This window comes from Sphaeramia orbicularis, chromosome 3 (assembly GCF_902148855.1).
Source record: "Sphaeramia orbicularis chromosome 3, fSphaOr1.1, whole genome shotgun sequence".
NCBI classification, from domain to species: Eukaryota; Metazoa; Chordata; class Actinopteri; order Kurtiformes; family Apogonidae; genus Sphaeramia; species Sphaeramia orbicularis.
In genome coordinates, this window is record NC_043959.1 from 50,156,060 (window position 1) to 50,182,876 (window position 26,817).

At 37.0% G+C, this 26,817-nt stretch overlaps 1 protein-coding gene across 2 annotated transcripts in view; it reads left to right on the top strand.

Moving 5' to 3' along the window:
- pde3b (phosphodiesterase 3B) overlaps positions 1–26,817 on the top strand; it is a 54,922-nt gene that overhangs the window by 23,116 nt on the left and 4,989 nt on the right. Inside the window, exons 2-12 of one of the 2 annotated variants that reach the window (XM_030128802.1) lie at positions 11,757–11,807; positions 13,478–13,726; positions 17,066–17,214; positions 18,129–18,229; positions 19,111–19,342; positions 19,427–19,518; positions 21,096–21,259; positions 23,842–23,976; positions 24,225–24,336; positions 24,447–24,560; positions 25,921–26,120. In XM_030128802.1, coding sequence (XP_029984662.1) covers positions 11,757–11,807; positions 13,478–13,726; positions 17,066–17,214; positions 18,129–18,229; positions 19,111–19,342; positions 19,427–19,518; positions 21,096–21,259; positions 23,842–23,976; positions 24,225–24,336; positions 24,447–24,560; positions 25,921–26,120 — 1,599 coding nt within the window. The remainder of the gene's footprint in view (positions 1–11,756; positions 11,808–13,477; positions 13,727–17,065; positions 17,215–18,128; positions 18,230–19,110; positions 19,343–19,426; positions 19,519–21,095; positions 21,260–23,841; positions 23,977–24,224; positions 24,337–24,446; positions 24,561–25,920; positions 26,121–26,817) is intronic. The other variant, XM_030128810.1, reaches the window with a different exon arrangement.

A 26,817-nucleotide genomic window follows, 5' to 3' on the forward strand; every position in this document is an offset into this window, starting at 1 on the left:
TTTAATAATTACTTGTGTTAACACTGGCTAAACCTGAGATATTTATATGAACCTGCAGTTCAGCAAATCAATGTCAGCAGAAAGGACTTTGAGAAGTACTATTAAGAGTATTTACACTTGGGCTCTCTGCCACTAGTCTCCAAAGGTCATACATGCCCATATTCTTGCCAATCTCTTGTGATAGCGATGAATTGCTGCAGTTCAGGTCAACACGAGATTTAAGCAGAGATAAAAATGTAACCTGCATATACAGCCTGCACTGCAGACCACCTGCAACTATTTATAGGGACATGATTTACTCAGTGGTTTCCAGTAAATGTGGGATCAAAGTCATGCAGGGATTAAATCCGTTTACATGGAATATGTTTTGCTGTTTAAAATCCCATCCTAACAGCTGTAAAAAGCCAAATTCTTTTATCATTTGACTTGATTTGAACCTCTTCACAGCACCCATCTGGTTGCATTCACCACCCTAATTTAAATAGCTTGAATCACTTTCAGAAAGCTAAACTCCATAATGAAAACACATTCTGACTGTAATGCGTTTGGAAACAGACGAGGCCTGTGTTACACCTGTATATGACCGTGTTGGTTCCGTGTACGAAGCAGCTGTGAACGACAGGACACAGTCTCCAACAACACATCCACATCAGTCGTCTTTGGCACAGTTCGAACTAAAAAGGACCATACGTGTAGTTACAGTTATCGGATTAAATATACAGTTTAATCAGATTTTCTGTTTGTTTTTGTAGGTCAAAATAATGCTGCCAGGCTGTGTGCATGCTGTAGCTGTCAGTGCTGGTAGTTTTGGCGTGCACGCATCTCAGAGTTATGGGCCGTTTGAGCATGAAACATACCATTGTGGGAAAAAGTTCATCATTGACGTACGAGGTTTGACCTTACTCAGATTGTGGCATTTATGTTGTGCCTGCACGTTGTGTTTGTCATTATGCAAGCTTCACTTTGTGCGGAGAGCAGCCAGTAGCAGAAACTTTGTCTGTGTGAGTCAATACTGACAGTTAAAGTGGAACTTCTGTCTCGACTTTAGATACATGTTGCTTATCAACACAGTAAACCGTGTCCCTCTGTAGGAAGGACCAGTAGATGCAGTTTGGGTCTGGTTTTTTTTTTTTAGTCTTCTACAATATAAAAATCTCATATTTAATGCAGTGTAAAGGGGAAAACTGTAGTTGCATGGTTACCTGGTAATTTTAAATGTATGTGCATATTTAATTTTGTTAATCATATCTGATTGCATAGTAAAGGCACAAAATGTCTGAAAATTACTTTTTTTTTTTTTTTAATTTACACAATCAATATTAATAAAGATGTGTGAATTTTAGGACCAAATGCAAAACACTCCTGGATTTTTATGTTTTGTATTTTATTATAAATATGTATATTTAATTAACAAAATTTAAAAAATAAATAATCAAGTTTTAAACACAAATGGCCTAATCTGAAAACTTTTACAGTTTAATGCATGGTTTCATATAAAATAGGTTTTAAAAAGTAAAAAATAACGTAGTCTCTCTTTTAACATTCATGCGTCACCTTCATGTATGAATGAATGGATTTTTTATTTTAAACATAAAAAACACAATATATCTTCAATATATCATCTTCATGTACAGTGTCAGTTTTAGTTTGTCAGGTTGTGTATATCGCGAATCAAAATTATAAATAAAATATCTACCACTCTAATATTTTTTTAACACTGAGGTGACATGTCTCTTGCCTTGTGCTTTTGTCCTTGTACATGTGATAAAAAGGCGGATCTTCTTGCATTTTGTTAATTTTATAAATCCAGTTATGTAAGTTACCACAAGAAAAGCCATGTTTCCATAAGAAGACAAGTGAATTAGAAACAAACCTTTAATGAAATTGTGAATTAAAAAAAAAGACAAAGGGAAATTCCATAAGCCTGTTTGGAGCGATTGAATCAGACTATGTGGTGTTGTCAGAAGGTGAAGTTTCACATGACTGTAATAAACGGGCACAGAAGAAGAGCATTCTGTTGTTGTTTTTTAGCTTGTTGTGTCTTCAGACTTTACAAACTAGACAGAATTAACCCTTGCTCACCCTGAACCTTATTGAATACACGAACATTCACGCCACTGGCCCCTAACTATCTAAAATACATACATCCAATTGGTCCACAGTGATGCTCTTGCAAAATAGAATGACTTTATTAATGGATGTGATCTTTATTCATGGATGAGACCGAGGGCTAATCTGGTCTCTTGCTCGCACCAGGTTTACGGGGAAGAATTAGGAAGGTCAGCCACGGGAAAAAGTGTTTCCGTTTAAAACCAAAAAAAAAAAAAGCAAAAATCATTACTAGTGAGTGAAATGTAGGTCATTCTCTTATGTGAAACTTAAAGAAGCCAATTAAATGCCTTCGTGGAAACAGACCTGGAGACTGTAGAGTCTAAAAAGCACCATAAATCACATTTTCCACCTACGTATGTTCTTATTCTTTATCTGAGTCGAGCAGCTCAGACGTGTTTCACAAAACAACTTCCTGCTTTTCTTTGTGGAAGATGCCAGTGTGGTCCCAGGTCGGGGGCGAGATGCAGCAAATCCAAATGTGTGGAAAGTCTTCTGGGATCCTTAAGTATCTTCTACCACTTTGTGCTGAAATGAGGACACACCTGCACCCTGTGGCCTAAAAACAGCCTGAGCGATGGCTGGCAGTGCCTTCCCTTCCCGGACTCCACATCATCCCTCCAAACATCCCATAGTCCTGCTTTTACTTGTTTAACTCCAGCAGCTGCAGACTCTGTGGTCTTTTTCTGGAGGCCTTCTGCTTGACCCCATAGTTCTTTATGGTCTCACATCTTCTGTCCACCGTTTTCTTAATGACAAATGGATTTTTTTTTTTTTTTTTTAAATCACAGGTGTCAAACCCGCGGACCAAAACCGACCCGCCAAAGGGTTCAATCGGGCCCGTGTGATTAATTTGTGAAATGCAAAAATGATGCTGAAGATATTAACACTCAAGGATGGTAAAATCCTTTTAGTTCAGAGCCCACTTAGCTCTAAAGTAGGTCAGACCAGTAAAATACTATCATAATAACCTATAAATAATGACAACTCCGATTTTTTTCCTTTGTTTTAGTGTAAAAAAGTAAAATTACATGAAAATGTTTACATTTACGAACTATTGTTTTACAAAAAATGTGGATAACGTGAACAAATATGATCAACCTGAAAAGTCTTAAAAGGGTCATATTTTGTTAAACCTACTTTTATTAGTCTTTGATACATTTATTTGTGTATTTGGACCTAACAGTTCATAAAGTATGAATTTGAACCCCCCCAGGTGCTGCAAAGCTATCTTTCTATCCATTCCGTCAAAAATCAAGTGGATTTCTACAACCCGTTTCAATTCCTGCTTAATTTGTTATGTTTTATAACTAGTTATGACATGACATTTGCACATATTTGGTGAAGACTTCTGACGAATATTTCTCTGATTTCTCCATAATTGTTTATCAGCAGCAGCGGTTGTAATAAAAGCTGAAAATATGTCCAAACTTCAAGCCGATTACCTAAAATGTTCAGTTGTTGGTTGTATTAACAAACACAAGTGGCTGAACAGGACAGAAAGCACAGCCAACAACCTGGAGGGGGTGGGGTGTGAATTGGCTCATTTACATTTAAAGGGCCAGCGCTCAACATGACCTTTCTGGTATCATTCCTCAGAAATAGGGTTGAAGATGGACCTGTGGAGTTGAATTAATGAAGAATTCAGACCCAAGCATAGTATTTACAGTTTATGTAGATCACAGGGAAATGTTATAAAATGCATGATTCCATTTTATTAAAGCAAAATATCACTCCTTTAAAGAGAATTAGGTGACATTTTAACAATATTCTGCCTGTTATTAAATGTTTTGTGTATTTGTAGATCCACTGTGATCTGTAAGTTGAAATGCACAAGTGTAAATGATAAACTGAGGCAGAATATTGTTAAAATTGCACTTGTTTTTCTTAAGACATTTCAGGTTGTTCACATTTTTAATGAAACTTTGTTGAGGTAAACCTATTCATAATGTGATTAAACTTTTTTCAGTTATTATTTTACTGGTCCGACCCACTGCAGATTATATTGGGCTGAATGTGACCCTCTGTTTTAAATAATTACTCAGATAAAGCTCATATGGATGGAGAACAGTTTACAAATATCTACTGTATGTGGGCTAAAACTGCATATTAATGTCTCTTTACGCTTTTCCTTGACAAATATACAGCACTGGGATGAAGCGTGATCAAACTTGGCTTATACTGTTGAATTTTCCTCCTACTTCCCAAAACCTCACTGTTGTAATTCTGCATTTTTTGTTTTGTTTTTTGTTTTCCAACCTCGTCTGGTCTGTTGTCTGATTTTTCTTGGGACACATGCACAACAGCCAGGAAGTAGACAGCGACTGCTATCTTCCCTGCTTCAAAGGGATTAGTGGGTGTGTGTCTATAGGCTGTGTGCTGTACGTCTACTGACTCATGTAAACAAAACACCATAGTAAAACCACATGCTATGCCCCTGAGATAGAAGATGAGAGACTTGTGTAGGCTACTCATTCTGCAGTGACAAAGGGAGACTTCTGGAGATAGCATCTTGTTTGAAACAATCAGCCCACAGTGCTTTTGCCGACTCTAGTATTAATTTCAGCTCCCATTTTTAGAGTTTCACCAGCTTGTGTAAGAAGTAATTCTATTTTCTCAGCTCAAGGCGTCCACTGAGTTTGTGAGCCAAAAATGAACTAGATCACATAGTTAATTTTTCATTCAGGCTGCCTCTACTTTTGGTCTGATATTTATGTCACTTTTAGAAGTACACTATATAAAAACAAATCTGTCTGTCTGAAATGCCTTAAATGCAATATGATGCGGTGTAGGATCCAGAGCCCTATGTCACACACTCTAATGCAGTTGAAAACCCTTATTAGGGGTCGACCGATGTGGGTTTTTCTAAGGCTGATGCTGATTTTTAAAAATTTGGTCAGCCAATAGCCAATATCTACAGCTGATTTTTGATATTTGGCCGATATTTTTTTGTTTTAAAAAAGCACAGACAGTAAAATACAATTGAAACACTCAGATAATTAAGATTTTTATGCAGCAATATAAATGAAATTATTAATACACATACACATGGTACTCTTTTAACATTTATTGAACTTCAAGTGCTGCCCACACAAGTGCCTGATCAAATATCTTATAACATTTTCACTACTGATCAAATATCAGCTCTGAAAAAAAGAAAGTAAGGCAGATGGCCGATATTGAAAAAAAATCAATATATCGGTCTACCTCTAACCCTTATGCACTAAAACACTGAGTGGAAAAAAAACAGGATATGTGCTTTGTGTCATGTATGTACAGTACTGTGCTTAAAGTCTTAGGCCAACATTAGGTTTGTTGGTTTAGTAAAGGTCTAATGACCACGCATACGCATTTCAGTCTCTGAATTAAGATACAGTCTGGATATATGTGAAGTATATACAGCAGTAAAAGGTGAAAAAACAGCTTCTATAAGCCAAAGTGGAAGTATTTAGTGTGACCTCCCTTTGCATTTAACATGTCTTTAACCCTTTTGTTCAGACAATATTACATTTATTGCATTAAGTTTCTGATGTTTTCTACCAGGTTTCATTCAACACATGTCAGATGTTTGTAACTGTTTGTGCTGCTTCTTGTCCTGGGGTCAGAGGTCACACTAAATCAAGAATGTCAAACTCATTTTAGTTCAGGGGCCACATACAGCACATTATGATCTTGAGTGGGCTGGACCAGTAAAATAACAACATAATAATATATAAATATTGTCAATTCCAAGCTTCTCTCTATGTTTTAGAGTGGAAGTAAATTTATACTATGAAACTGCACATTTCGGCTAAAATTTACTTAGGGGGTCAAATGAGTGGCCATTTTTGTCAAAAAAAAAAAAAAAAAGTTGTAAGAAATGCATAGAACTGTGTTGAAATAATGCTAATACATTTGTGCACAGATTATTGATATTATTTGAAAGTGGAAGCTATATTTTCAGAAATATTGGATTTGGAATAGCACGTGTATGTGAAAACTTTTGCTGGTGGACAGACGTGACATTACCCATGATGCTCTGGTCAGTACCAGTACTTTATTAGTAATAAACTTATAGACTTACTATTGCTAATTCTCCTCTTATTCATAAATGTTAGTATTGTGGATCTAAAACAATAACAGCTGACACAAAAACACAAAATGTGTCAGTGGACGGATGTGACATGGTTGTTACAGATCCCATCATACTGATGCTCGGCAGCCATGTCACCGTTTACACTAATGATCCCTGTGCAAAAACTAGGATCAGAATTATTTATTGTATAGTTTATCATCAAGAGTAAATAACAATATAGAATTGTTATTTCTTCATAAAAATGCTTATTATTAGAAAACTGTTGATTTAAAAAGTGACGTGTGACATTCTTAATGTATGTATTTGCGTAACATAAGCAGGATGGATCAGCACCATACTCCATATTGCAACCTGCAAAAATAAAATGTGATATGTAGTGTATGATCTTGTAAGAAAAATTGGGGAATCTAAAAGAATAGAATATTTGTTTTTCAGGTAAATTCAGTTAAAATTTAACTTGGCCATTTGTGACATGAAAATATAGCATTAATTGTGATGAAATTGGACATTTTTGACTAGAACATAGTTCATATGACCATCAACATGTTGTAACAGAACTGAAATCCTGTACATTTGCATAACTTGCATTTACCAACACAAAGTTCCTTTGGGGATTCACTTATATGGATTTCTTATGAACAAAGACATAAATAAGACCTCTAAGAAAATTTTAGCCGATTTACAAACAATCCTTTAACACTAACAACCATAAAAAATGAAATGTATTAAAAATAAGAGCAATTTTAACAATATTCTGCCTCAGTTTATCATTTACACATTTACATTACAACTTACAGATCGTAGTGGATCTACAAATAGACAAAACATTTAATAACAGGCAAAATATTGTTAAAATTGCACTGACTTCTCTTAAGACATTTCAGTTTGTTCCTCTTTGTTCAGGTTTTTCACATTTTTTGTGAAAGGATAATCTGTAAATGTAAAAATCTTCATGTAATTTTGCTTTTTTACACAAAAACAAAAAATTCAGAGTTGTTATTATTTATAGGTTATTATAATAGTATTTTGCTGGTCTGACCCATTTGAGATCGAATTGGTCTGAGTGTGTAACCTGAACTAAAATGATTGTTAATATCTTGAATATCATTTTCATTCCATGGGCCAAATTGGACCCTTTGGCGGGCTGGTTTTAGCCGTGGGCCTTATCTTTGACACTCATGCACTAAATAGTCACTTTGTTTAGAAGCCATTTAGTTCAGGTTTTTATGTCTTTTGATGTTCTGCACATATTTCCTGTATTTTCTTGTTGTATATGAAGAAAAGAGAATAAGAAATAAATATGTATTGTCATGTCAACCCTGCAAGAAGTGACACATAAATACTTTTGCGCAATACAGTATATCTTCTTAAAACTCCTCCCTCTATGATTGAGGTAAGCAGTATAAAACCTGTCTTGTGTCTGATTTTAGGAGACTGTGAGGAGCTTAATTGGGGGCAATGACACAGTTAACAGAATATTATTGTTACAGGAAAAAAGAATGACAACATTAAATATATAATACAGATTTCAGTTGATCTTGGGCTAATTTCTTACAGTGTGATGGAAACCGGAGGTAGAACATGACACTAATGTTGTGCTGATTTTCATTTTGTTGAGTTTTTATACTTTTTTTCTCGATAAACACAAACTTCGTGTAGTAAATAAAAATACTAATACAAACACTGCACAAGATAAGGGGGGAGGGGTCTGCAGGGCAGCCGTTAAACAACACCCGTCCAGTGAAGTGGTAGATGAGTGTGAAAGAGAGGGATGACATTTTGCACAAGCTCCTTCCCCTCGTCAAAGAATTTTCCATGGTCCTGCCAGGTTGCCCTGACGACACCGGTGACATCCACAGGCGGACCAGTTATCTGAAGTACCAGTTTACAGCCTCGGGTCCTGTCGATGGTCTGACTGGGTGTACTGGGAGGGGGTACACTCATGTCCCCTGTATTCTCTCATCTGTTTAGTAGACAGTGATGGTTGGACAAGTGAAGGATATATTATGAGGTATTGTTGTATTTCAGTGAATAAAAGTAAGTTTGTGTTAAGGCATATTTTGGTTTTTAATGTGTAAAATAAGTTCAGAAAAAAAACCCAAAACAAAACTAGGTCTCTGCTGGCCTAAAGTCCACTGCCAACTCTTAACTCTTTATCTTTATGATTGCTCAGGCAGAATGAGTCTTTGAATGTTTTATTGACATCTGACTCCAGTCATACAGTAGTTGTTTGTGTAGCTCAGTCCTTTTTTTATTATATGGGTTCATAAGTGTAGTAGGATCAGTTGGTTCTGTTGCAGTGAGCCAGGCAGGGGTCAAAAGTTCAGAGACAGTTTTTTTAATCCCTGTCTGCTCCTTCCCTCCGTCCTCTGAGCTGCTGGCCTACCGTCAGCTAACCTGACTGCGCTTTGGCACCACGCTACAGTCCCAACCTCATTCTGGCATTTCAGACTGTGTCTGACTAACTAAACACACACACACACACACACATACACACACAGCGCTCTCATCTGGCTAGCTTTCTTTCCTGAATACAGACTTAAAAGAATGGAGTCAGCTTGTGCTTTCTTTTCCTCTCTCCATGTAATCATTTCTTCCCATGTGCGTCTTGACAGCCAGAGCACAGTCCTCATTATCAGCGTGTGCATGTGCAGGCAGCTGCTGACGCTGTGTGTGTCGCTGTAGACTGACGTCAGCACTGCCCTGCTTCTCTCAATACAAATGCACTGCCTGCCATTGATACCTTTTCTCTGTCCCCCCACACTCTTATTAGCATGTTTTTATCAGTTGGAGCAACACGCCCACCTCTCACACCCCAGTGCTATAGACTAGCTAATATGACATGCAGGTGTAACTAACTGGCCATCTAATAGCCTGCACAGGTTTATTGACTCCTGTTAGGAAATATTTACGACTCGTGTCATGTTAAATAACTGGGTGTATGTGAAATGTTATTTCTATTTTTTACGTGTTACTACTTTTTGCTCATGTGTGTAAGTGTGTGTTGTGCTGTGTTATTGTCTGTGTGAATTTCTCCTTCATTCCTTTTTTATCATGCAGGTGTGCATAAATATAGACCAGTTATTTCCCTTTTTGAGATGCCCGTACCATAAATAACCAGCACCGTTTTTCCCACACATCTTCATATAGTGCACATGTGGGTGTGCACACTCATGCACCGTGTCATGTTAACAGATCTGGCTATGCCGTTCTCATTTTAAATGGAAATTTGTGTTTATAGCTTGATTTACAGTCCTGTATATGGCCTTTCTTTGTTTGTGTGCATAAAGCTAGTCGTAGAGGAAGTATTCAGCTCCTTAAAGAGTGTATTCTGCAGTCTAAAATACTACATTACCCTATCACTATAGTTTTATATTGTCTTTCAGTTTGTTTTTTGATTTCGGCTCCACTTTAATCATATGTTTTAATAATGCATAAGTAGATATAGATAGATTTTTTTTTTAGTTTTTGTTTAGTCTTCATTTTAGTTTTCTTGGGACGAACAAAAAACCTTGGTTTAAAGGACGAAAACCCAGAGTCAAAATAAAAGTGAAGTATTTGTTGAAATCGAACACTAACCTGACTGTAACTGCAATGTTTTCAATTAACAGTTATTTTTGCTGTTAATTTTATTCCAAGTTTTTTTTTTTTAACCTCATTCCAATTTAATTTAAAGCATAAATAGAGGAAAAATCCATTTGAATCTGATGCACTTAATCAGCAGTTCAGGAATTTCTGACAAATGATTCTCCTCTATACTATATGAGGAGAGGTCAAAGTATGGATGTGCATTCATAGGAGGTGCAGAAGTGTTCAGAAACTGCCTGAAGCACTTAGAGATTGGACATAGGTGTTTTGTGTACAGGTGTTTAAGTGCCTTATCTCTGCCTCTACCCTCATGTCATGTTTTCATAACATCTCCGTTCATTGAAATATTTTACCGTCATGTCTTGCAGAAAGGCCCTGTTGGTAGCACCCATTCAGCCAGCTTTTCCTGTTCTTGTTTACTGGGTGAAAGTCATCAATGTTTTGTGGACAGATTATGTAAAACTAAAGGAATCGGGTATGTGGGTGTGGGGGGATTACACCACTGTCCATTACATGTAATCCTCTGTTGGGTTAAATCATGTCTCAGTGGTAACGCCTGCAGTATTCTGTCAGGTTTAGCTTTTACCTGTCTTCCTCTGTGGTTCAACCCTTGTGCGTGTCTTTGTAAACAAGCAGAATGCCAACAACTCTGTCCTCCGGCCGTCTCCCGCCATCCCGTTGCCATGGTGTATGGAACATTGTTTGCTGGCCTCTATGTCGGGTTGCCATGGCAGGGCTTATTTGCCATATTAAATGTTTGGCAGCATTGTACAGATGCTGATGACAAACACCCAACATCCCACTTTGATCAATGAAACAGTTACTGATTAGAGGAGATGGGATGGAACCGCTCATCTATTTATTCATCTGGCCTTAGTAACAGATTTCAGATGTATGTGCAGAAATGTCAAACATGAAGCTTATAACCTAACAGTGTATTTATTAAAGACATTTTTTTTTTTTTCCTACTTTTGTAAGCATTTATTGTTGAAATATAAATTCATTTCTATGTCTTCTTGAAATCGTTACTGAGTATAATGAGTAATATAGTGCTAATTAACAGCAACTTTTTAATTTAATTATATATTTTGATACTTTCTGACTAGTTGGGATGTTAAAATGAATCACTGAAGGACATTAAATAGTCTGTAGAGGTGTTTCTTGAATGAGGGAAAAGCCTCTGTGTTTCTCCCCCTTGTGGTGAAGTTTGAGACTACACAATAGTTTTTTAAAGAAAATGTTTCCCACTTTCTGACATAGTGATCCAAACTGTATCACTAAAGGATTCATGCTGATTAAAAAAAAAAATAGACATCCAAAATATAAATAAAAAATATCAGTTGACACCTCTAATAATAACTTAAATTCAACAGAGCCAGTTACTTAGCATGAACTAGTTACTTTTCTTTTGCATTTTCACTTGATTCAGTGGATTACATTGCTTTAGGTTCAGTGCCTTAGTGTTGCACAACATGCATCAACTTTTGAGTGAACACCGCTGTAATGTGTGAGAGCTCCTGTTTGGTTATGAGCAGATAGTGTGGAAATGCGGCTGATTGACGTAGTTGGTGCCAGATAAGCTCTCATAGCTCCATTGTAGATGCACCGTGGTGGTTTCAGCGGTTTACTTTCCTCCTTTTGCTTTCAATCTGCTGTCGCTAAGGCTGCACGCACTGGCATACCTGTACTAGAAAGTGCATCATGCGGTGCAGGAAATCCTTAATGTAAACTGTTACTACACACAGTGTTTATACAACAGGCAGAAAAGACCGGCAGAAGCCGTGTCGTTCCGTTGCTGACCTGCTGGTGCCCCCACGGAAAAGCCATAAGGCAATGTGCTGAAACTGGAGCATAGGTCAAGGCCTGTGCATGTCCCGTGTCATCAGATTTAAATATTGTCACTTTTATTATATCACATATTAGAAACCTCACACACACACACACACATACCGGCTTGACTAATCTCCTTTGCTCTGTTTTTCAGATGATCCTGTGGGACTGGGATCTGAAACACTGGTACAAACCACAGTATCAGGTCAGTACGTTTTAAGGTACACGCGCCTGGGTCACTCTGGTAACACAATGAACACTATCTGACTGCAAATAAAGTCATCTCTTTGCACAAGCTCGTTTAAGTCATGCTTAGGACATTGGGTGCCTTCGCTCATATTTTTGGTCACGGAAAATACACATTGTGTAAAACCTGGCATACCATGTCCTTGAAATTTTTGTCATGCCACATTTTATCTAAGTCAGACATTCTTTGTCTTGTTTGAACTGTTTGTGTAATCTATTAAAGAATTTAGCTCCCACAGACTAAAGGTAATTATTTGTTCCTGTTAGACAGGCCCAAGGCAGCTAGAATGTTTACCTGTGAAAAACCAACTAACCAGTTGTTTTGTGCTGCTCCGTTCTTATATAGGTTAGTTATATCACAGTCAGCACAGTTGGGAAGTTTTTATTACTATTTAGTCTCTCAGTTCGGTTTTGATTTCAGTTTAGTTTTAGTTCATTTTTCATGTTAACTTAAAGAAATTAGCTCCTTTTGTTTTACTTTTAGTAAGTTTCAGTGTTAGCTTTAGTTTTAGCGATATTATGAGGATGGTATGAACATGGTGCCATGAAACAAAACATTACATCAAATATGATTTAAAAAAAAAATATTTGATGTAAATGTTATGAATGCACTGATTCTGAAATATCATTGTAACAACTGAAATCTTCTGAAAAATGACTGCTTCTTTCAGGCTCTCATCACATTATTGTCGAATGAGCACAGTTGATGAAATTACATTTTATTTCCCAGCATCAATGCTGATTGGCCGACCCTAATGTTTAGCCGACATACACTGTTGGTCATAAAGGTTAGAATAACTTTGTTCTCAGACACATTCCTCTTTTTATTCCTATTTCTACACATCAGTAATCACCTTTGACCAGATGTAGTGATTACATACAATAGTTACACAGTCAAGAATAAATCACATTATTACAATAATTTCATGAGAAAAAGTACAAACATTTTATTCCAACTTAATGGTTAATAGTGTATCTATCTGTAGATTCCAAGCAGACATTTTGTCCTTGTACAACAGGTGCTCTGACAAACAGTGCAAATCGATAGGAAAACCAAAACAATTGTGATTTTACTGGAAACCATACGCAATTTTAGTTTTCATGTTGCATTGTTGATTATATCATTTATTTACTTGTATGAAAACTGTTTTCAATTTTGTTTATGTAATTTTTCACTGCTAATTTTTGTTTTAGTCTTAGTTTGTGCTAAATACAGGGTGTCCCATAAGTCTCCATACATAGGAAAAATAAACGTTTCTTGACATAAACCATTTTTATTTATATAATATGCTCTATATGACTGCCATTTTGTCGGGAACACATTTCAATGCATGTCCTCCACTGCTGAAGAACTATAAAGAAGAAATATAAAGAAATACATGTTAGAACCATATATGTATGGAATGTATTATGCCTCCTATGTATGGAGACATATGGGACACCCTGTATTATAACCCTGCTGTATACAGGCTTTGATATCTAGTTAACAGTTGTTACTGTCTGGATGCTACCGTGACAGATCTGCTTTAAATCATATAATGTATCAGTTAAAACAACAGCTCTGTTCTCCAACATCGTATTCACTGCCCTCTTTTTTAACATTGCATTATTCGTGTGTGCTTATGGCAGGGTGCGGTGAGTGGCAACGGTGTGGACCTGTCAGTCATCAACGAGGCCAGGAACCTGGTGTCGGAGCTGCTGTTGGACTCATCGCTGTCGCCCCAGACCATTTCAGCTCTTCGCACCGTCTCCAGCCTCATGGGGACGTTCTCAGGCTCCTGCAGACCCAGGGTCAACCCTTTCACCCCCTTCCCGGGTTTCTACCCATGTGATGAGGTGGAGGACTTTGTAGAGAGGGGTGACAGGAAACCCATAAAGGTACAGATGGATACAGTCCCTGTTAAATAAGAGTGTTAATACTGCAAATCGGATTCCACTGAGGTGCCAACAATGTAACACTGACTAGATTTGAGTAAGACTGAGATGAACTAAAAAGGACTAGGATTTTAACCCTCCGGTATCCCGTCCAACAAGGCCCTTACTAAGCACCAAGTGTGCGTTTTTCGCACACTTGTGGAATAATGTCAAAAAAAATTTCATACACTTTGGTTTTAATTCTTTTACACTTTCTTCTATTTCATCAACTTGAGCCATAAATAAAAATACCAAATACTCAATAATTGTCACATTTTTTAACCCTTTAAATGCCGTGTTTGTAATGTAAACAAACCATTTTTTTGGATGCAAAAAACACAAAAAAATAAAAAAATTTTTCAATATACTACATAAAAAGTGGATCACATATTATTTGATTTTTGCAGCCTGGCATATGTCAATGATTAACTCCAACATCGGTTAATTTGCAATATTATTTTTGGCGCTAGGTCAAATGTACAAAAACACTAGCATCTGTCACCAAGTGTACGAAAATTGCACACCCATAAATCAAATTATTAAATATTATATATTGATTTATTTTTCAGCTCTAATTTGATTTTATTTTTGTAAGCCAAGGTCAGCCCTAATCGTACATATCAAATAATCATTCATTTTAGATTTTTTTAACCCTTTAAACGATCTCTTTTGATCATGATGTCACTACATTTTTTGATGCAAAAAAACACAAAATATGTTTGGTTTTTTTTTTTCAAAATACTACATAAAAATTGGATTACATATTATTTGATTTTTGCAGCCTGGCATATGTCAATGATTAACAGCAGCATTAACAATGTTAATAAATTAATTTAGACCCTCACCTCTCAAATGAAACTCAGATATCAGTAAAAGCAGGATTTATGCCTTAATGGCTTTCAGATCAAAACAGTGGTTATAAGGAAAAAAAATAGTGTGTTTTAGGCACACTTGGGAAACAGATGCTGGTCTTGAAATTTTCTTTTGTTTACAATGTGCAAATTCTAGTTTATGGCCAGAATTTTAAAGATCGTGGAAAAAATGAACAACTTTTGAATTCTAACCTTATTTAAATTGTGAAAAATAATATGAAATTTTTCAACACGAAGTGCAAAGTGTGCGGAAAAAGCACACCCGGATACCGGAGGGCTAAATTAAATCAGGGTTTGACGTTAAATGCTTTTGCATCAAACTTTAATACTAGCTAACTGTTTTGGAGATGAACAGATGATAGATTGAACCAATTGTCAAACCAAGCACTTTCAGTTTCTTCTTCACACTTTCACACACGCTGTGCTTTTGTCTGTTTTTTGGTTTGGTTTTTTTTCTTCCTAATTTGGGCAAACTGCTCCATCAGTTCAATCCACAGGTTTCTCTCAAAGGAGGAAAATTTTCTGCTAAACTATCATGAAAAGCAACTACTTAACTGTTTAGTTAGCCAGTAAACAATGTTATGTTTTTCGGGGTCCCGGCAGTACACCAGGTTGTTTTGTAGAGTGCTGTGCAGAAGTCAAAAGCAACATTAGATTTGTTGTTTTTTTTTTTTAATTTAAAATGACCGCACATGAGAATTTCTCAGTCTTTGCATCGATACAGTACATTTAAGCAAAATCTGTATCTTGTAGAAATTATACGGGATCATGTGAACAGAGACAATTATAAAGGACAGTGTAAAGAAAACTCCTCTGCATGAAATCTGGTTGAATTTACTACCAAATTATTTATTCAAACTTCTAAACAGTCGACTCCAGAGAGTTTAAGATGTCTTCAGTCCAAAAATGGAGGTCATATTGAATAGTGACTATTACATGTAGAGGCCATTTAGTTGTGATTTATTTAGTGTTTAAATATTGTGCACATTTTTCCAGCATTATCTTGTTATATCTTTATAAGAAGACTCTCAAAGTAAAAGCGCATGTTCAACCCTGCAAAACCAACTAAGTCTAGTGGTCTTAGACTTCTGAACAGAACTGTATTTGTTTTAATTTGGGTAAGTAAACATCTACATTTTGAATGAACTCTTATTTATTTACAGTGTATTCATATATTTGGATTTACTGAACTGCAATTAGTTTCTAGCTCTGCTTTATTTTCAACATGGATATACTAATTTGAAGCAAGAAGGTTCTGAGTTTGATATCAGTGATGGTGTGGGCCTTTCTGTGTGGAGTTTGCGTGTTCTCTCAGGGTACTCTGGCATTCCCCCCATTGTCCAAAAGCATGCACTCACTAGGTTAACTGGTCGATCTAAAACACCTGTAGGTGTGAATGTGACGGTGGATGGTTGTTCATCTGTATATGTCATGAACTGGCGACACTTCCAGGGTGAACCCCACCTTCGCTCGATGGAAGCTGAGATAGGCTCCAGCATCCCCCGAAACCCTCCCGAGCATTCAGCTGTACGAAAATTGAATGAATGAATGACTGAATTTTCTAATTTTCAATCTAAGTTTGATAAACTGATTACAACTTAGACTACACGAGGTCTTGTTGGTGCAACTCAGTCACAGCATTTTGACAATCGATGATCTGCACTGATATCACGTCTTCCAAAATATGATGGGTTTTTAGCCAGACATTTATCAACCCCTATGGTGATGTTTAAGCAAAAGTTAAGCCAGATTCAGAGGGTTTTTGGAGTTTTTTTTTTTCCCAGAGGCTTCTGTATCAGCAGACCCATTGTACTATTAATACTTACTGTGCAAGTAATACTGCTGATCATCTGTACACAGCATAATTTAAAGGGCACAAGTTTTTTTCTTTTTTTAAATGGAATTATGCATTTCAAAACATTTCCCTGTGGTCTACATAAACTGTAAATGCTATGCTTGGGTCTGAATTCTTCAGTAATTAATATCCACAACCCTATTTTGACTAATGACACTGGAAAGCTTGTTCTGAGCGCTGGCTCTTTAAATGCAAATGAGCCACTTCACACCCCACCCCCTCCAGGTTGTTGACTGTGCTGCTCTGTCCCGTTTCTCCATACTCAGAGAAATGTTCGTCGAAAGTCTTGACCTCATACGATGTAACTAGTTATAAACGTAACAAATTAAGCAGGAATTAAAACAGGTTGTGGAAATTCACTCGATTTTTGCCAAAATGAATATAAAGATAGCTTTACAGCACCTGGAGGCTTCAAATTCAAACTTTTTGAGCTGTTAGGGTCCAAATACACAAATAAATGTACCAAAGACTAATAAAAGTGGGTTTAGTAAAATATGACCCCTTTAACTGTGTAAATTATGCTTTAGTTTATCTTTGTAACATGGGAAATCAGGATCATATTTTCTGTCCCATCAGGGTTTGAGCAGTAGAAACAGCCTCCCGACACCTCAGCCCAGACGCAGTTCCACCTCCTCTGCCTCTGCACTGCCTCCTCTGGAGTCTGCCTCATCACGCTGGGAACGCAACAGTGGAAAGAGACCCCACCCCGACCTCAACTTGAGCAGGTCTGAAGCCTAACATTACTTGCATAAAACTGCTCAAGTGTCCTATTGACTTTGGTGACCATCTGTGTAGTTTTTTCAACTGCGCTTGTCGGATGCTCCTCAGATGTCAATATACGACAGCTCTAAACTGATATTGTTACAAAGGTGAACGTAGTAAGCATCATCTTAGCGTTTTCATTGTTAATCTATTAGGATGCATAAAGCTGAGGCTAAAGAATCAGTCTTAATATGAAATATTTGATAAAACTGCCAGAAATTCACAGAAAAAAGTAGTTACGGCAAAACCTATGAGTTACATATTAGACCAGCATATTTGATAGTAAAATCCTTACACACTTTTTTCTTTTTCACAGTTTTCCTTTGTCTTAGTTGTTTTATATCCCTCCTTGTCACATTAAATATTTTGCTAAGTTGGCTCATGTTCCGCAAGCTGTTATTTTTATTGCTGGAGTGGAACATTAGTCACATCACAAACATTTCGTGTATGTCTGCTCTAATATAATAAATTATCACAGACGACAAAGTTATTCTATCCTTTTGTAAACACGTCAGTCTCTTATCTTTAGTACGTGTCACTTTAAAGTAAAAACACTGCAGCTTGTTCTCAGAGTAAAAACAAAGAAAATCACCCTGTTTTCATGCAGTCAGTGAATGAAAGTATCTTGGTCATTTTGATGCACTGACAGAATCATGCGACTGTATTATCTGTAAACAAATTCAGTGCACAGTGAGCGGTGAGTCACTCAGGCCGAGATGTAGTGGATGTTTGTCTCCACTTGGTGGCAGTAGAGGTCCAGTTTTGTTGTGGAAGCATTGGTTAAAGTAGGGATTTGTGCATCAGATGAAGAAAACTTTTATGGGAGTAACTTCAATATGTGTGTAATGAATGTATTTTCTGTATTTTTGCACTTCAGCTCAGCTTTGTCCAACGGGCCCAATGCAAACCTGCTCACCATTCCCAAGCAGAGATCTTCCTCTGTTACCCTCACCTATCACACAGGTCCCAGGAGAGCAGGTACGAAGTGACCTTGCAACTTCTCACAAGTGTAATGTTGCTGTAAATGACAACGGTTCAAAATTGGAGCTAGGGATGTCACAATGAAAATGTCATATCACGGTTATTATTATTATCGTGGTATTATTGAAATTTTGCTCAAAATGTTCAAAAAGTATTAATACATACACTGAAATAATTTAACCAAGTTGTATTTTGAAAAAAAAACAAACAAAAAAACAAATAAAATAATTGGCACAGTGTACCTTCTGTTGCAGAAACATTCAAATATTAACTCTCAGTGGTCTGAGTCTATTTTGTCTGTTTTTCAGTCCTTTAGATTTTGCCTTTATATACTATATAGACAAATGTTTACTATACCCATGTTTGGGACCTTTTTTTGTCAGCACAACTTCATCTATCTCATCTGTCTATTATGTTTTTTCACTTTAACTTAGTATAAAAACATAAAAGGACAAAAAACACACAAAAAATATAAAATCCGATTTGAAAAATATACAGTATATACTTTATTGCATAAGTAACACAAAGATTTCTTAACGAACCTTTTCAAAGATTTTAAAAGTGAATATTGGTTCCAAATATTAGGTATATAAAATTAAAATGGTAATAAATTAAAACTATACTCAAATATTTGACATAAAATCAAAGCTTTACATGGGGTTTTTTCCCCTAAAAGTACTGTAATCAACCACAGTTATCATGATGATTAGAATTTAAATGGTAATACTAACCGTCTGCAATTTTACCGCGGTTTATCGTTATACCGGTAATCGTTACGTCACTAATTGCAGCTAACCCCCCCCACACACACACACGCACACACACACACACACACACACACACACCTCCTATACTCTTCATTTATTTTTTCCATTCAGGCACATCTCCAAGCCTGAGCCCAGTCACCTCACCGAGCCACAGTCCTCCAGCAGTGGGTACGGCCTCTTCGTCGTCCCTCGTCACGCGATCGCCTGTGGAGTTTCCAGACACTGCTGACTTCCTAACCAAGCCCAGTGTCAATCTGAACCTGCATAAGCCCCTGAACTATGCCCTCAGCTCACCTGATTTCCAGCAGAGCATCCGCAGCTCCGGTTTTCCTCTTTGCACCAGGTAAACCCCTTGAAAAGTGAGAGCAGCAGCACTGACACAATACACTGCGGCGACAGTCTGTGAGTGTTGGTCTGTCTGTTACAGCTGTGGACGTCAGATGCTGAAAGGAGTTTCCAGCAGTGATACGGGTGAAATTCATCAGTCTTTTACAAGTGAGACTCAACGCAGGCGCTCAGGTACTTACAGTTATCTGTGCTGATGATCATTGCTGTTATGGCTTGTGTTGTAAGGTAACAGAGAGAGGCCCCTTCAGTGAAAATCAGGAGGTTCTTACTGCCCTCTGCTGGAAAACAAATGAAATACAAGTAAATATCCATTAAAAATTAACATACATCAGAATCAGAAGCTTTTACAGTATAGATTTTGTTCTTTGTTCACCATTAAAAATACACTTCTGATGTATAGTGCTGTGTAAAAGTCCAAGGCCAACATTAGGTTTGTTGGTTTAATAAAGTTATAATGACCACACATGCATTTCTCAGTTTTTGTGTTAAGATACAATCTGGATATATATGAAGTATGTACAGCAGTAAAAACAAAAGTCTCAGGGAAAAAACAGCTTCTTTTTTTCTTTTTAACATTTTCAAAATGATAACAGTCCAGCACAGTACATACAGGTGGTATGAAAGAAATAGCAAATTCAAAATACGTCCACAGCAATGATCTCAAAAGTCCTTATTAGGTCTGTTTGAGGCAGTTGCAGTCTGAGTTCCCAGATACTCCAACACTTTGCCAAACTTTGCTCTAAAGACGTTCCTCTGATCGTTAATATAAAGTCTTAGTCTTTCCAGGGAAATATAGTCTGATATCAAAGACTTCCACAGATGTATTACAGAAGGTTCCTCTCCTACCCATTTGGACATAACAGCCTTTCGGACCAGCATAAACAAAGAATGAACAGTGTTCTTATGTGTTCTCAATGATTCAGGGATACATCCCAATAGACATAATAATGGATTAGGCTGTAATTGGGGAAAAAACAGCGTCTATAAACCAAAGCAGTAGCATTTAGTGTGACCTCCCTTTGCACTTTAACCCTTTCATGCATGAATTTTGAGAACCTTAGTCAAGATATTTTTCCCGAGTGTTTTTATTCCTCTTTCATGAAAAAAAAACTGCGATTGATTTTTTTTTTTTTTTTTTTTTTCTTAGAGAGTTACAAAAATGTCCGCTGCATTTAATTTTTGAAGCAAAGAAACATGTATTCAAAACCTAAAATCAGGAAGTGATATGGTAAACTAGGCAATAAAAACATATTTAATGCTGCTAATCAGATGTGATAATTGTTGTATGAACTGATGTATGATGTGATAACTTGTCTCTGTAGCGGCTGAAAATGTCCTGGAAAAGTCCTGGAAAATAATTCCAGGGAACGAGTGGGAACCCTGTTATACTCTGTGGTTAATCTGTTGAATATCATTGACTTTTTCTCCCTTTCATGTATAAATTATGAAAGTAATTATTCATATTTCTAAGATTGTTTATGTTACTCAAATTATGCTGAAAATACTACTTGCATAAGCTAATAAATGTTACAAATACTCCATTAGTGGACAAGCCAACTAAACCATTACCAAAACACAACTCGGATATGTGATTGTAGCGTATTTTATGCAAATTTAATGTCGCTCATACATAATCAAATCCACGAGGATGCACTGTAGACATCTGTATTTTGGGACGTCGGTGTCTTGGTCTCTATATCTGTGACTCTCTCTGTGACTTTCCGTTGAACTCGGCTGTGTGTCTGCAGCAGGTGAAGGGTTGGATTTCACTGGAGAGCCTCTGATCAGGGAGGAGAGCGTGGAGGCGGACGGATCTGCAGACGGGAGGCCAGATGTTGCAGGGAGCTCAGGGCTAACGGAGGAAGAGAAGGAGAAGAGCCTGAGCACAGACCAGCAGACTCAGGAAACGGAGGTGTGTTTTGATCCGTGGGCCGTAATCGACCATATGATCGTCTGCTGCAGCACAACCAGCGGAACAGCTGTCCATGTTACTCCGATTTATCACTCCCACAAGCCCCACATTTCACTGTTTCAGACATGATCACACATACAAATGATTTACCGATGTATAGATTAGGTTAGATTAGATTAGATAGAACTTTATTGATCCCTTAGGCAGAGCTCTCTGGAAATTAAGGATATGTAGGATATATGTGAGGTTTTCCTAACCAGCCTATGCTTCTTTAATTTTTCATGTATCTTATTCCAGCTTCAGCTAGTATCTTATTTATTAAAATAATACCAATAATAATACCATACCAAAATAAGATAAATGGAGAATATTTTGAAAGTAGAGTTGTGGATTTCCTCCAAACAGCCTCTAAAAGTGTGGTTTGGTTGTTGGACATTTCAGAAAAAGGTATTAAAAACAAGAAACAAGTGGTTATTTGAGTTTCATTTTGAAATACAAAAAATAAAATTTCTTGAAATATCTGTTTTTCTTGGTCAAATAGGGAAGAACAAAATGTAAAAGTAGGTAGTTTCATTTTCTGTTTCAGTGATTGAAAAATGAATTCTGTCACATTTCACCTAATGGGGCTGAAACGTAGCATAAAGTGTGACCCCAAGACCATCCCCTGAGTGGGTTTGCAGCCGTAAGCAATAATTGATTTATTTACAGAGTTAAAGTTCAGCATCAGGGTGCCAACACACAACAAACAAAACAGTTCACTACTAATCACCGTACCGTCAAAAGGAAAGAGAAAATTAAATACAGGAGAAAACAGCTTCCTACCTCTACTACAACTAGATTTAGAATAATTTAATCATTTCCAATAAGTACAAACAGGTCAAACACACACGAGGGTCTTAATAGATTTACACATGAAATCACAGCAAAAAGGCAAGGTGTGTGGACAACAGCGACCCAGCGCTGTCATCAGGTGATGTACTTTTTAACCTCTTAAACCAAAGGCAGCTGCTGTTCCATGTGTTGCCATGGTAATGCTATACAACACTTGTAGCAGTGTACATATATCATACATCAACGTAAGCAGAAGAACATCAGCTTAACAAAACCATGTCAGAAAGCAGAACACAACTCCAAACAACAAGCACTTAAAAGGGCAAATATCTAAAACAACCTAAAAGTCCAACACCAGAATATACCATGAATTATTAATAAAACAAAAGACCAGTGTGACAAACTTTGCAGCCCTAAGCTAACACTAAGCAGATTCAACTGTACAAGTATTATTTCACTAAAACTCACTGGATAAACCAAAAAAAGAGTGAAAAAGAAGGGACAATTACATCTGACCTTTGCTGTTTTCTTATCATGACTTTGTTTTATATGAATGAATCTTCTGCTATCAGCTAATCCATTGTTTTGTGTTGTATTGAAATGATTGTATTGAAATGATTGAAATGATTCTTACTGGAAACAAACAGCTGAGAGTTTAACAGGTTAAGTTGGCACCAACAGTCCTCATCCAACCACAAAACACAGAACAAGTTAAAGGGGTCATATTTTGCTAAACCCACTTTTATTAGTCTTTGGTACATTTATTTGTGTATTTGGACCCTAATAGTTCAAAACGTTTGATATTGAACCCTCCAGGTGCTGCAAAGCTATCTTTATATTCATTCCGGCAAAAATCAAGTGGATTTCCACAACCTGTTTCAATTCCTGCTTAATTTGTTATGTTTTATTACTAGTTCCGTCACAACATTCGCACATATAAGGTCAAGACTTCCAATGAACGTTTCTCCGAGTACGACATAATTGTTTATCAGCAGCAGCAGCAGCTGTAGTAAAAGCTGAAAATATGGCCAAAGTTCGAGCTGATTACTTAAAAAAGTTCAGTTGTTGGTTATATTAACAAACGCAAGTGGCTGAACAACCTGGAGGGGGTGGGGTGTGAAGTGGCTCATTTGCATTTAAAGGGCCAGCGCTCAAAACAACCTTTCTCCTGTCATTACTCAGAAATAGGGTTGAAGATAGACCTGTGGAGTTGAATTAATGAAGAATTCAGACCCAAGCATAGCATTTACAGTTTATGTAGATCACAGGGAAATGTTTTAAAATGCATAATTCCATTTAAAAAAGCAAAATATCACTCCTTTAAGATCTCCTTCATCAGGCACGGAGGGAGAAAAGCACTGAACACACAGCTGAAATGTACAATATAAATATCATACAAAAATTACATATTATGGCCTCAGGATCTCAATTAAATTAGATATAGACAGAAAAAAAGAGTGATGTTTTTCGATACTGAATGTGGTGAATCACCTGGTACCAGAAGTGCTGTATAAAAAAATATATCAGAATGTGGAGAGGACTGTTATTGGAATACATTAAAATACAAAAAACTATTTTGTAGTACTCGTTTAAGTAGAAGTACTGATTGCAAACTCATGAGTGACTGCACAAAAATCTGATCTTTTTTTGTTCGCATATATTAGGTGTTATCGCATGTCTGACTTCATAGACCTGCCTGTTTGAAAAATACTGGTGCTAATCTGTTCATGTTTATTACTTGTTGCTTCTAGGGCGAGCAGGAGTTTAGGCTTGACCCCATGCTGGAGGACCAGGAAGGTCTCATGGAAAGGATGAACACGTGGAACTTCCAGATCTTTGACCTTGTGGATAAAACAGGAGGCAAATCAGGAAGGATACTCAGCTACGTAAGTAAAACAAAACAAATGACGCTTCTGTTGTGTTGTATGATATCTGCTGTTGAATTTCAGTTCTATTCAACCGAAATGTGTTATAAGTTTACAGTTTCTGCAAGTCACAGTATCCCTCCTTAACTTCTGTTATGTTCTTGTCAAGTTGGATGTCTGCTAAATATCAAATATCACAATGTATGTAGCTATTGTATATAACTGGGTTGTAATTTGGTGTAACCATCACTGTTTTTTTGTTTTCTCAGGTGACATACACTCTTTTCCAGGATACATGTCTGTTTGAAATTTTCAAGATCCCTGTGAGGGAGTTCATGACATACTTCTGTGCTCTGGAAAACGGCTACAGAGACATTCCCTGTGAGCTCTACACCTCTGCAGCTTGCCCTAAAATAACATCCATAAATAATCATCATAATTGTGTGTTGGAAGTTAGGCTGATTCATACTCTTGTGATTGAAAACCCACAGATCATAACCGGGTCCATGCTACTGACGTGCTCCATGCTGTGTGGTACCTGACCACTAGACCAATCCCTGGGTTTCAGCAGATCCACAGCGAGCATGTGACAGGAAGTGATACAGGTAAACGCATCAGTGTGCTGCTTATGCATACAGAATAAAAGTAGTAAAAGGCTTCCAAGTTTTAGTCATGAAAAAAAAAAATGAACTCAGAAATGCAGGTTGGATGTAGTGTCCAAGACATAGTCTTGGGTCAAAATGTGAATATCTGAGATTTAATGAGAGAATGGGTTTTACTCAGAAAGAATGTTTGTCTCAGAGTTACCAGATCTACTTCAAAACACTGTCTGTACATTACACCACATTCACTTTTTAGGTATTATGTAGTGGAAAATGTATTATGTAAATGTACATAAAACGAGGCCTACATTATCGGGGGGCTGACAGCAAGGGTATATCCCCGAAATCCCTCCAATCCACTGCTATATTTAAATCTATCCATGATAATTGTTAGACAATCAATATGAACCCAATTTGAGTTACATCAACCTGATAGTGGCAGAATAATGGTCAGAGAACCAATTTTTTCCACAAAACTCCACCTAGTGAATCGAAATGACACCATATGAACTCTGGATGGTAGCCAGAAAATAGACATTTTTAAGACGATCAATAGGAACCAAATTTTATCTAAGTCGGCCTTTTGCTTGATTTATGTCCAAAAAACTAATTTTCAACTAAAGCGCCCCCATTTGGATGACTTACAACACTTATAGACAAGCTGAAATCAATAGGGTTCCTCCATTAGGGGTCCACTATGTTGGTTATCAAGGGATAAGAAATCCAAATAAATCTGTCCTTGGTATTGTGTTCACACCAAAGATATCTGGCAGCAGATCCAGCTGCATTTCGGGGTAAAACATTATATCCCCAAAACTATAATAAAAACACTTCATCATATACATTGAAAACATCAGCTAACCAACACTTTTGTCATTTGTTTTCCAATTTGTCTTATTATAGTTTACCACATGTAATCTCTGAGGCAGATAACTCCTAAAATATTGTAGACCAGTGAAATTGCTGAATCTCAAAGGCAAACCCAACCTGGACACATTGGTGCAGAATGAAGTCTGTTGTGGATTAGAAAATGTTCTTCATAGCAATCATTAAAAGATCCTGTTAGTTACTTTCATTAATTGTATTTGTATGTGGCCTTTACTCTAGAGAGCACAGACAGTTTGGTTTAAGATGCAAAGATTATATTTATCTGTATCAGAAATATCTAAAGCTTATCCACAGATAAGAAGACAAAAGGAAAGGATCATAAAATGACACCAAAGTCAGAAGGTGAATAACTGAGACTAGGTGAGGATGGAGTGTTGTGTGTCATATAAGGGTCTACATTGACGTTCAAATGTTGCATTTCTTGCCTCATATGCACTTTTTGCACAGACATCCATCACATGTTGTTGTGTTCCAGATTCAGATAGCGGGATCTCTCCAGGCAGGATATCCTACGCCTCCTCCAAAAGCTCTTCTATTTCGGATGACAGCTACGGCTGCCTGGCCTGGAACATACCTGCCCTGGAGCTAATGGCCCTTTATGTAGCAGCTGCAATGCACGACTATGACCATCCTGGTCGCACAAATGCCTTTCTAGTAGCCACTAATGCACCTCAGGTAATCCACGGCACTTACTACTATTACAGTGTTATTAATCTCTAAACCTACGCTTACTGGAGGTTGTTAAACCTTTTACTTAAATGTGCTTATTGACAAACTGGGATTTTACTAAAACCAGAGCTGCATTCTCGTGTATCTTTCTATCTTCATTTTTCAAGTTAATAATTAACCTGACAGTCAACATTTCCTTACATGACATTTCTTTACATTACAATCTCTGATGAAGCACAGTTACGGATAATTTTACAAACAACCTGAAAGCAGAGTTTCTTTTCAGTCTAGTGTCGTTAAAAACAACATGTAGATATAGTCAAATATCTAAACACAAGCTGTGTCTAAAATTTGGCTTCAAATTATGAGGAGTCACTGGACCATGTGCTGTCTCACTGTGGTCAGTAATGCAAAAAAAGAGGTGAAAAGGTTAACTCATGTCCTAGATTAAGTGTTGTGTTTTCAGGTCATGACCAATGATAGCATTCACATTGTCTGGATTTTGTAAAGTCCCAGGAAACTGGGTTAAAAGAATGAGGTGGCAACCCTGAACCTATTGATTGCTAAAGATGTCGACAACCTGCATGTCTGGAAAGGGATTTTAAACCTTCTGTGGTCCCGTGTCCCTGTATTGGCCTTTAGACAGCTGTCTCATTCAGACTCAGATCTGACGCATTTCTATTTTCACAATAAAATATCCACA